We start from the raw sequence: 10,987 nt of genomic DNA on the forward strand, positions 1-10,987 counted from the left end.
AGCAGCAGAAGTCCCGAGAGCAGAGAGCATGCATGCCATTTCTTCAGCAAGTAAGCAAGTAAGGCTAGTAAGGCAGCGGTAGTTTTAGTAGTTTACTAGCCCGCTGCTGACACTCTGGGAAAACCCACCCCTAATCTTACCGGACAATACGGTCATCTGTTACCGGACATACAGGCTAATCGGTTACCGGACAATGCGATTTAATTAAGGGACAATTTGTCCGGTAAAGTAGAGTCCGGTAGGTTTCAAGCAATGTCCGGTAAGGTAGTGCACCAATGTCCAGTAGGGTAGTGCACGATTGTCCGGTAGATTTCAAGCAATGTCCGGTAGCTTTCAAGCAATGTCCGGTAAGGTAGCGCACCAATGTCCGGTAGCCTAGCCAGCAGTACAAGCAGGACGCGTCCCACCGTCTTTTGTGGTGTCTACAGACACCGTTGCATGTCCTGTCATTCTAGTCATTCCCTTGTCATGTAGCAGCGGCTCCCCTGCCCTTGTTCAACCCTGTTCACATACCCTTTTTGCTTGCTCCTGGATCCCTTTGGCTACCTCGTCGCGCTCCTTTGGCCCCATGCGCCTCCATGTTTGCGCACATATCACCTGCATACACAGCACCACCAGCGTTGCAACAGGCATGGTGACATGCAGCACATGCACCGATGCCTAGCGCGCAGACCAAGGTTGACATGAGGATATGGCGGCCGGGGAATTGTAAGCAGATATTTCCATGCATAAGCGATTGAAACTATTAGGACTCCGTGCGAAAGCGCAGGCAGGGCAAACGCATGGTTGTTGACCGTGACAGCAAAACACTGCTGTAGACACTTTGAGCTGATACAATGCGAGTTCTCAGTCAGAACGTTACATTATCGGGCTGTGAGCCTGTTTGGCCTTGAATCTTGTGCAGGTCGGCGATGGTCAGCGATAAAGGCCTCCACTTTGACCAAGTTTGTAGCACCTCCGCCAACCCCTCAGGCATGCTCGCAACCTTGTGTCTAACATAGTTGCTATGAAATAGCATCGTGCAGTATCATAGAGGGTTTGCGAACGTGGAACACTGCATGCCGATATCGCTTGCAACGGCGGTGATAGGCTGTAACAGCTCAGCGATACATTTAACAACTTGTAAGTATTAAATCTGTAGCGTCAAGTATGAGTCTTATGAGAGAGTCATACTAACAAGTTGAGAAGCTGAATGTAGGGTCTCTCATGCAGCAGTGCTGCCCCATTGCGCATGCCAGCCAGCTCCCTTCCCAGATCTGGTAATGCCATTGCTAGGACACATAATCCATTGTATGCAGCTATGTCGGATGCGGGCATGGATAAGATGCATGTGCCTGCCGCTCAGATGGGGCCACACAAGCAGGCCATGCCCCACAGGACTTCCCCACAGCACACGCACACAGGACACGCCCCCCTGGGCTGCCCGCTTGGAGACACGCACAGCTGGGCATTGCGCAGCGTTGGTTCAAGTGTTGGGCGCTGGTCATGTCGGATGCGGGCATGGATAAGATGCATGTGCCTGCTGCTCAGATGGGGCCACACAAGCAGGCCATGCCCGGAAACACACTTCCCCACAGCACACGCACACAGGACACGCCCCCCTGGGCTGCCCGCTTGGAGACACGCACAGCTGGGCATTGCGCAGCGTTGGTTCAAGTGTTGGGCGCTGGTCATGTCGGATGCGGGCATGGATAAGATGCATGTGCCTGCTGCTCAGATGGGGCCACACAAGCAGGCCATGCCCGGAAACACACTTCCCCACAGCACACGCACACAGGACACGCCCCCCTGGGCTGCCCGCGCGCTTGGAGACACGCACAGCTGGGCATTGCGCAGCGTTGGTTCAAGTGTTGGGCGCTGGTCATGTCGGATGCGGGCATGGATAAGATGCATGTGCCTGCCGCTCAGATGGGGCCACACAAGCAGGCCATGCCCGGAAACACACTTCCCCATAGCACACGCACACAGGACACGCCCCCCTGGGCTGCCCGCTTGGAGACATGCACAGCTGGGCATTGTGCAGCGTTGGTTTAAGTGTTGGGCACTGGTTATGTCGGATGCGGGCATGGATAAGATGCATGTGCCTGCTGCTCAGATGGGGCCACACAAGCAGGCCATGCCCGGAAACATACTTCCCCAAAGCACACGCACACAGGACACGCCCTGCTGGGCTGCCCGCTTGGAAACACGCACAGCTGGGCATTGCGCAGTGTTGCTGTGTTGGTTCAAGTGTTGGGCGCTGGTTATGTCGTATGCGGGCATGTATAAGAATGCGGAAGTTACAGAGGGGACAGTCCCAGCACCCGAAGACGCCGAGCCATCACATGCTATCAGGGCCCAACTTGACTCCACCAACCCCGACTTTGCTGCAAACCCTCCTGTGGACAAAGTCTGTGTGACTCCGCGCACTGTGAGTCCTAGCCAGGCCTCAACCCGCCAGAGCCCCACCGCTGTGCCTTATCGCCACAAGCCTAGGTACAGAAGTGCCGGGAAACGTCTAGGCCGCAGGACACACGCATAGCGCACGCACTAACCAGGCCCCGCCCAGCTGCCGCCCAGGCCCGCCCAGCTGCCGCCCAGGCCCGCCCAGCTGCCGCCCAGGCCCCGCCCAGCTGCCGCCCCAGCCCCCGGCTCCCGGTTGCCGCCCCACCCCCCGGCACCCGGCTGCCGTATAAATTGCAGCACCAACATGACTCTTTGGCACACCTTGACACGCATGTAAGCCAGCTTCACGACCAACAAGTGCTTGCAAGGACTCAACAACATTCACCGCCCACTGCCCCCCGCCGCCAGTTGTACTACTTGCTTTGGTGCACCTATCCCGCACGCCGTGCATGCCATGCTACTGCCCAACAGACCAAGGGCATCCTGCAATGTAATTTACTGTCCAAGCACTATCCCTCTACTTCCCCTACTTCTTGGCGTTCTCCAGCTGCTTCTCTGTGCAGCCAAAGCTAGCCGGTGTCTTGCCCTCCCAGCTTGTGTAGACGCCTGACAGCGGCCAGTTCACCTGCGGTGTTTATAGAATGTAATAAATAGTGTGCATGATGGGGTACGTTTCATGCTCAGGCAGTAGGCGCCTCTCCAGCTGGGCGGGCCTGGGCGGCAGCTGGGCGGCCCTGGGCGGCAGCTGGGCGGGCCTGGGCGGCGGCTGGGCGGCAGCTGGGCGGGCCTGGGTGGCATCTGGGTGGGGGCTGAGCGCGCCTGGGCAGAGCCTGGACAAGGGCAGGAGCCACATAACAATGGGTTACCAGCAGGAAGTTCCCATTTTATCAAAGTTTACCGAGGTTTTACCGATCAGCCAACCCATACCAATCCAGACCGATGCTAACCGACGCTGACCATCGGTTTATCAGGGTGACCGCCCGGTAACCGCCCCCATACCGATCGGTTTAATAGGGGCTGGAACGGTAGGGACACGCTTCACCAAACCGGGAGCCCTCCGCCCAAGGGCATGTCAATGCCTGCCGCAGTTCGTGCAGGCCGTCATGTGCTGCAACCAGCTGGCCCACACACGCCAGTCCCGGCAGAGCAAACAAATCCGCGAAAGCCACTTCCCACGTGCGGCCGTCCTCACACAGCGCCGGGTTAGCCCACAACGGCACATGACTCACCCACGCACCCGGCTCGGGCGGCGCCACAAGAGTCACCGCGGGCAATTTAGTCATGGCTTTCAGCAGGCGCACAAACGGCTTGCCCGCCGGGGTGAGCGGCTTATTTAGCACACGGTCCAACAAACGCAGGGGCATTGCCGCCGGGTGCACCTGGCGCAGCCACGCCGCCACGACCCGGGTCCACGGGGGCACGTACGGCAGCAGACCACACACACCCAACACACACTGTACCGCGAGGCCGGCTTGCCGCGCTTTCACATGCGGCACCAGCGGTAACAGGCCTGTCACCCCCACCGCCGGAGGCAGTTGCATAAGTTCAATGGAGAGGCCAGGCGGGCGTGCCTGGGGGTTGGCATCAAACTGGGCCGGCGACAGCCGGATAAGATGCACGCATGTGCCTGCCGCTCAGATGGCTGGGGCCACACAAGCAGGCCATATGCCCGGAAACACACTTCCCCACAGCACACGCACACAGGACACACCCCCCTGGGCTGCCCGCTTGGAGACACGCACAGCTGGGCGTCACACACGTGTTCGCTCAAGCGTGCACACACACACACACACACACACACACACACACACACACACACACACACACACACACACACACACACACACACACACACACACACACACAAATGCACAAGCTCATGCTCACGCACGCACATACACGCACGTCAATACACACACACCTCGTGTACACACGAGCACACGCATGACCGCGTGTGCAAGGACACGCCTGGGAGTGGAATGCGTCTTTGATGTCTACTATCAATAGCTACTCGGCAGTGCGTGAGGTGTGTGCATCAGGGGATAAAGAATTCGAGGTGTACGCGACGAACGGAAAACCCACTGGAACCGGTGGGTTTTTTTCGTTTCGCACACAAGCCGTATTTCTCAATTCTTATTGTCCGTACCACTTTATAGAGCCAAACTCTATTCGTTTGTCATCAACAATGCATCCAACGCCGTTCCAGAAGGGCCTGCCGCTGCCGCTGCCGCCCCTCCTGCACCTGTGGTCGTTCATGTTCACCACGTTGCCCTTGCTATCGGCAAACTCAATGGAGCCACCGCCAGACGCGTGGAAGCTGTCTCTGCCGGCATAGTAGTAGATAGGACTTGGATATGGCTCTGCCCTGTGCAAGGATCTTGTTGATTTGGTAATAACACACAACTAATTAATACAGTACATAAACTGAGCATGCTGGTGCTGTTGAACCGGCTTTTCACTGGTGTGCATGGTGTCCGGTAAGATTTGGCAAATCGCGGCCTGCAAATGTCCGGTAAGGGGCGCCGGGGACTATTGTCCGGTAGATTTCAGGCATTGTCCGGTAGGGTACGGCACTTGTCCGGTAAGTCTGGTGACTTGTCCGGTAGGTTTTGGATTGTCCGGTAACTTTGTTTTCCCAGAGTGTGACTGCTGATCATACAAACATGCATATGGAAACACAGACATCCCTGCTGGCTTGCTGAAGTAAGCCCTTCAATGATCTAGCCATGCATGACCCTAGCATACATACCAGAGTCAAATTGTAATGCGCTTCTATGGCCGCATATGATTCCAGAGCCGCGACGGCTGCAAAGGCCCAGCAGGCTCCACAACTTCTTGGTTTTGACTGGTCTTTTGCGGTGGAGACTGCATTCAGGTGTTCGGCATTACATGCCGCATATCGCCAGTCTACTATCTTTTGCGAGCTGCTATGAACATTCTCAGTAACATGATTGTGGATGGCACGGCAAGCGTTGATGTCCGAAGCCTGCATCCTGCGCCGCCTTGTACTTCCATTCGTTCCGTTGATGATCCCAGCCTGGGTACTGCTGTTGCCAGCAGCCTGGGAGTAGCATGTTCACAGCAGCGGGAGCACATGTGTATGGGCATCGACATAATATACACATAATGTACACAATTCTTGCGTAATGGCCATCTGCTCAATTGCATGTGTGTGCATGCAAGTAGTAGTAGTCAGCAAGCGTTGTGCCCTATCCTTCCCACCCCTGCCGGTAAGCACATATAATGACTAGCTCATTGGCTTTAGAACCTACTATATGACACACCAGGAACTACACCAGCACGATGTAACAGCTACTCACTCAAGGAATCAATGAGCCCCCACAATGAGTGAGCCCCCACGCGCCCCTGGTGTGTTGCATGAATGAGTAATGCAAGCCCATACATGTCAGCACCAACTGCACGCACGCTGCTGCTGACCTAATATATAAATTGCAAGTCAGTACCTCCAGCTAATAAGTTTCTTGCATACGCACCTTGAGTGCTTTGTTGACCAGTCTGGCCAGGCCGGCCGCAAGCTCTGGATCGATGCCGAACCGGTCCGCGACAAGCTCGGCGGGACTGTCATCCGCAACCTCGCCCATTGCTTCCAAGCTGTAGAACGCGCTCAGTCTGGTGCGACCCTGATTCAGTGCCAGAGCGCGCTGCACGGACTCGTTGAAGCGCTGGAGGTGCTGTGCGTCCAGCTCGGGGCTGTCATAGGACTCGTTGTAACGGGCCTTGTGTGCCGCCCATGCAGCAGTGATGTTCCGTGCCGCTTCCAGAAGCTACATGCAATCATGTATGGAGAAAGGCACGTGCAGGATATATGGCATGCAAACAAACAGGCAGGTACATGTGACGGTATGTATGTCTTCAAATGTCTCCCACTCATCCAGCCATGCTCCTGTACACACTACTCCCATGCTCCTGCTGCATTTGCTCCATCCCTTGCTCCCTTGCTCTCGTACTACTGCACTACTCCGTAGCACTACTCTCGTGCTCTCATGCTTCCGAGTTGTCCACGCCCCCACTCTCTCACACCTTGCTTGATGCTTGCTCGCGCCTGTCTTCCACCCTCCATCCTACTAATCCTACCCTCCTACCCTCAGACACTCCCGCCGTCTGCTTAGTCTGCTGTAAGAAGAAGATTGTCACCTAGGTTAACAAGGGAGCGAATCTCCCGTTACACCCTCCCGCCCTCCCACCCTTGCTCCCACCCTTGCTCCCACCCTTGCTCCTGCCCTCCTGCCCTCCAGCCCTCCCGCCTGCCTGCCCTCCCTCCCACCCACCCACCCCCCCGCCCTCCCGCCTGCCTGCCCTCCCTCCCACCGGCCCCCCCCTGCCCTCCCGCCCCCCGCCCCGCCCTGCTGCTGCCACCCTGCCATCCTCCCGCCTTCCCACATGCCTGCTGTCCTGCTGCCGCCCTGCCATCCTCCCGCCTTCCCACATGCCTGCTGTCCTGCTGCCGCCCTGCCACCTTATTACCTATCTACCTGCCGCCTTTCCTGTCACCCTGCTGCCCCCCGCCCCCTCAATCCCACATGCATGAACACATGCATGCATCCATTCATGTATCCCTCATATACCTCATACACAAATGACTCGAAGCATCATCACTACCTCGGCTTAGTGTCTCTATCGTATCGGAATTGCCCCAGCTGCCCTCCACCCTAATTACACGCACCCATGCCCACCCCCGCGGTGCCCCCCCGCATCATTTTTACCTGGATTGTAGCATTTCTGGCATCTTCATCTTCCTGCAACAGCAGTTGGTCGCCGCCGACAACGTTGTTGTTGTTGTTTGTAGGAGGAGTGTATGGGTTTGCCGTAACATTGGTTACTACTGGAGCTGGAGGTGGTCTGCCACCACTGGGTGGCACCGTGGTCTGCTGCTGGGCATTCGCCACTCCTGTGCTGGCAGTGAGGGTGGCAAGCAGTGCTGCCAGCAGCAGCCAGGAGGCCGCTGCTGCCATGGCGTGACGTGGCTGAGGCTGATACTGGCGATGACGACGATGGCAGCAAGGACGAAGTGCGATAAGAAGGTTAGGCACCATCCACAGTTGTGCGTCAAGTTTGTTGGGCAAGCACCGTATGTGTGCCTTTATAACTGCATGTGCAAGCGTGAAGGAATGGCATCATGATTAGCAGCAGCAATTTCAGTCCAGAGTCAGCTAACCCAGCCATGTACAGCCACGTGTATGCCTTACTTGGGATCCAAGGAGCAATAACAACAATGAGAACTGCGTTATTAAGGTGAGTACTTTAGGCAGTGTGCACGCACCTGTGGCACTGTATGTATTGCATGCGGCTGCTGGGTGCCCACCCCTCCCTGGTCTTATGTACGCAGGTGATGGTCTGATAGAGTGGTAATCACCGGATCGCTAACTCAGTTAGCGATTTGACTCGTCCTTACGGCAGAAGGGACCCGGGTACGCATCCGGATTAAAGCCCAATTATACAAAAGGCGAAAGATTGGTGCGAAACCGATTGGTGATCCCACGAATAAAAGGTAATTGCCCTTAGTGGCAATTGCGGGCTTGTGCCCGCTGCAACCTAGAAAGGTCGTGGTGCAGAAGTCCGATTTAGTGGCGAGGTCCAAGGTTCGAGACAAGGCTCAAGATCCAATCAAGGCTCGATGAGGAGCGCCATGGCTCCTCGGTTTGCACGAACTGGCAGTGCTCCACTACTATAACGCGGCGTTTCCCTAGCACGATATGTAAGGTGTGCAGGCTCGGATGTAGTGGACTTTGAAGAGCGGCCTAGGACTTGGAGGTTGTAGTTTCGGAGGTTGTGACTCTTTCGTGGTGAGGCGTCAGCGTGAGCCCTCTCGCCACTTCTCGCCCTAGTCACCTTGCCCCGTTAATCCATGCCAGGCCCTATGGGCCGGCGTTGTAATTATTATTATTATTATTATTATTATTATTATTAGAGCAAGGGATGTCATGATGGGCACCGGCGACATGAACAGCACCCTTGCAACGCCTTGCACCCTGTCCCATCACACACCCTTGCAAGCCCAGCGGGACTGGCAAAGGGGTATGCCAACGCCGTGCCAAGGCACCGCCACGCCCTGTCCACGCCACTCCACACATGAGCCCGTGGTACCTCATTCCAAATCCCTCACAAGCACCACAAACGGCTAGCCGGGCTCGGGCGCGACCGGGGCCGCGACGCATTTAAGGCGGGATCGGCACGCATGGTTCGGCTGTTGCACAAACTTTCAACACTCTTGCCCCAAGACGCTTGTCGTCGACATATTTTGACACATGGATGTAAGATATTCAGGGCCTGAGAGCTATACTTGCGGACTGAAGAAAGTCAAGATGTCCATGGACTCGCGAGGTCGCTTCTCGCTCCGGCCGAGTTTTCCCTGCCGCCTATTTTTCTACAATAGGGAATAGCAATTTATAATACGTGGCGCTCGCGGTTTGCGCCAGTTTGACACTTTTTGTCGACGCAGGCAGGCACGCCGGACAGGGGCAATCCTGGGGGGCTTCGCCCCCCCTGGATCGCTTCGCTCAGGGGGCTCAGCCCAAAAATTGGAGGGGGTGGCTACATACTGGGGCGCCGGTGGCAGGGGGACGTACAGTGGACGACGAGCAAGGGCGGGGGGGGGCAGGTGAAAGGATGGAGCCGGGGGTTGATTAATCCTACCAATATGCCTACCATCCTACCAACATGCCTACCAACATTGACAAATCGGTGTCTCGATACTGGACAGCCAACGAACTTGTGCGTGGGGGCTTTTGTAACCCTCCTTTGAACGTATCTGCGTGAGAGCAGAGTTTAATCTGTTTTGGAGCTACGAGTTGTTTTGCAGCGCGCGGCCGAGCGGCGGCAAGAAGGAGAAGCAATCAAGTGACGCTTACGCAAGCAAACAAACATCTGCGCTTGCTTACTTGAAGTTGAGCGCGCAACACGACTGCTTTAATATTTCAAAATGTGTAGTATATGTAACGGATTATTGTGTGGGTTCTCACTGCCGATGTATGGTCTCGATCGCTCGCTCACACCGTGAACTAGCAACTTGCTTACTTGCCTTTTGTTGCTTGCTTGAGTGCAGCAAGTCTGCGCATTTTCATGTTGTGTGCGAGAGTTAATGGTTCACGACTTGGTCTACAACGTGCGGCGGCCCGCTAGTGAGTGAACAAGGGGTGTCAGCTTTGTACAGCTGGAAAATGGGCTGAGCCCCCGTACGCTTGGGAGCTAATAGGCGTGTAACGCCCCGTCAGAGCCTCCATGCCGCTACGACGCGCAGGCGCATGGGCTAGGGACACTCGGGTTGGGGCCGTGCGGGATTTCCCGCGCCACATGCGTGCCTTGTCACGTTCCCAAACACCCCAAGCATTTCTTTCGCCTCCTGCCATACTCAACACCTCCCCGGCGCCCCACGCTCAAAGGGCTAGGCGCGGGGCGGGGGCGACCTCGGGGCTTCTCGGCATTCTGGCGCGTCGGCAGGCATGGCAGCGCAAGTCGCTCAAAGACTTTCGATATACTTCCCCGCTTTGCTTGCCGCCAACATAGTTTGCCTTATAGACTGCATATCGGCGGGCACCGGATGCTTTCCTCGCGACCTCGCGAAAGTCAATTTCCATGGACGCGCCAAGGCACTTCTCGCTCCGCCCGAATTTTCCCTGCCACCTATTTACATGCAATAGGCATTAACAAATACTAATACGTAGCAGTCGCGGTTTGTGCCAGTATGCTATGTTTTGCCGACGCACGAACGAACGAACGCACGACAGGGGTGTTCCTGGGGGGCTTCGCCCCCCCCCTGGAACGCTTCGCTGGGGGGGCTCAGCCCAAAAACGAAATACAGGAGCTAGCCCTGCGGCGGCCCTTACCGTGCGCGCAAGGCTCCACCATCAATCGCTTCCAGCAGCAGCTTCGTGGGCTATCAGCGGTGCCGGGCCCAAATGGGGTGACTGCAGTCAGCAGCAGTCTGCAAACTCGCCGTCGCAAGTAAAGTGAGCACAAACGCTGCTCGCTCGTGCGTACTAAGTGACCTAACTACTTTGTCCACGAAGTAGTAAGAATTGGGACAGCAGCAGCAGTGACTGACGAGCGACTGCTGATGATTCGCTCGCTCAAGCAATCGGAAATCGGAATCTACTACTCTGCGTGCTGCGCTAATATCTTCTAACTAGAAGCGCCACAGTGTCTAGCTATCTAGTGCTGTGAACCCCGCCGCTCTCGACCTGGGTGTGTCATGGTTGGGTGTCGGGCGGTGGCCCGCCCCACCTCACACCCCGCCCCGCCGCCCCGCCCCACCCAGTGCCCGTATCTAGTGGATGCCCTGAGGTACGCAGCGTCTACAGAGCGTAGATGACCCGTCCCGCGGCATCTACGGCAGGCGGTAACTGGTTCCTAGGGGGCAAGCCCCCAAACCCCCAAAACATCTTCAGACACCGCCGCAATTAGAGGTAGTTGCACACACACCTCCGTCCCCTTGATCAAGCTTGATGCATGTATGAAAGCAAGACTGGTGGAATAGGTTGGTGCGGCCGTTTTCTAGGGCCTGAGCCGGCCATGTACCCACATGTCATCGTCGGCTGAGCCGTGGTGACCGTGCCAACAGGACAGGGTGGTGCGATGAGCGTGC

General features: G+C 56.5%; 2 protein-coding genes across 2 annotated transcripts; both read right to left on the bottom strand.

The window, feature by feature from the left end:
- Nucleotides 1-365: 365 nt before the first annotated feature.
- On the bottom strand, nt 366-4,771 carry CHLRE_15g641901v5 (uncharacterized protein). Its single transcript, XM_043070681.1, has 3 exons — nt 4,628-4,771; nt 3,615-3,764; nt 366-3,010 (listed from the first exon to the last, which is right to left on the bottom strand). Exons 2-3 carry the CDS (start codon nt 3,747-3,749, stop codon nt 2,912-2,914), a joined length of 234 nt encoding a protein of 77 aa, XP_042916539.1. The 5' UTR covers nt 3,750-3,764; nt 4,628-4,771; the 3' UTR covers nt 366-2,911.
- A 144-nt stretch (nt 4,772-4,915) lies between these two features.
- Nucleotides 4,916-7,471, bottom strand: CHLRE_15g641926v5 (uncharacterized protein). The gene is made up of 2 exons (XM_001703016.2): nt 7,110-7,471; nt 4,916-6,170 (listed from the first exon to the last, which is right to left on the bottom strand). Exons 1-2 carry the CDS (start codon nt 7,356-7,358, stop codon nt 5,856-5,858), a joined length of 564 nt encoding a protein of 187 aa, XP_001703068.2. The 5' UTR covers nt 7,359-7,471; the 3' UTR covers nt 4,916-5,855.
- Between the last annotated feature and the right edge of the window lie 3,516 nt (nt 7,472-10,987).

The sequence above is a fragment of the Chlamydomonas reinhardtii genome, chromosome 15 (genome assembly GCF_000002595.2).
Source record: "Chlamydomonas reinhardtii strain CC-503 cw92 mt+ chromosome 15, whole genome shotgun sequence".
Lineage (NCBI taxonomy): Eukaryota > Viridiplantae > Chlorophyta > Chlorophyceae > Chlamydomonadales > Chlamydomonadaceae > Chlamydomonas > Chlamydomonas reinhardtii.

Bases quoted from the DNA above. Each gene is read 5' to 3' on its own strand.
- CHLRE_15g641901v5 (XM_043070681.1), bottom strand. From the start codon at position 3,749: ATGCCCCTGCGTTTGTTGGACCGTGTGCTAAATAAGCCGCTCACCCCG. The intron at 3,011-3,614 runs GTGAGTCATGTG...TAAACACCGCAG, and splicing joins CGCCCGAGCCGGGTGCGTGG to GTGAACTGGCCGCTGTCAGG.
- CHLRE_15g641926v5 (XM_001703016.2), bottom strand. From the start codon at position 7,358: ATGGCAGCAGCGGCCTCCTGGCTGCTGCTGGCAGCACTGCTTGCCACC. The intron at 6,171-7,109 runs GTAAAAATGATG...GATTGCATGTAG, and splicing joins CCAGAAATGCTACAATCCAG to CTTCTGGAAGCGGCACGGAA.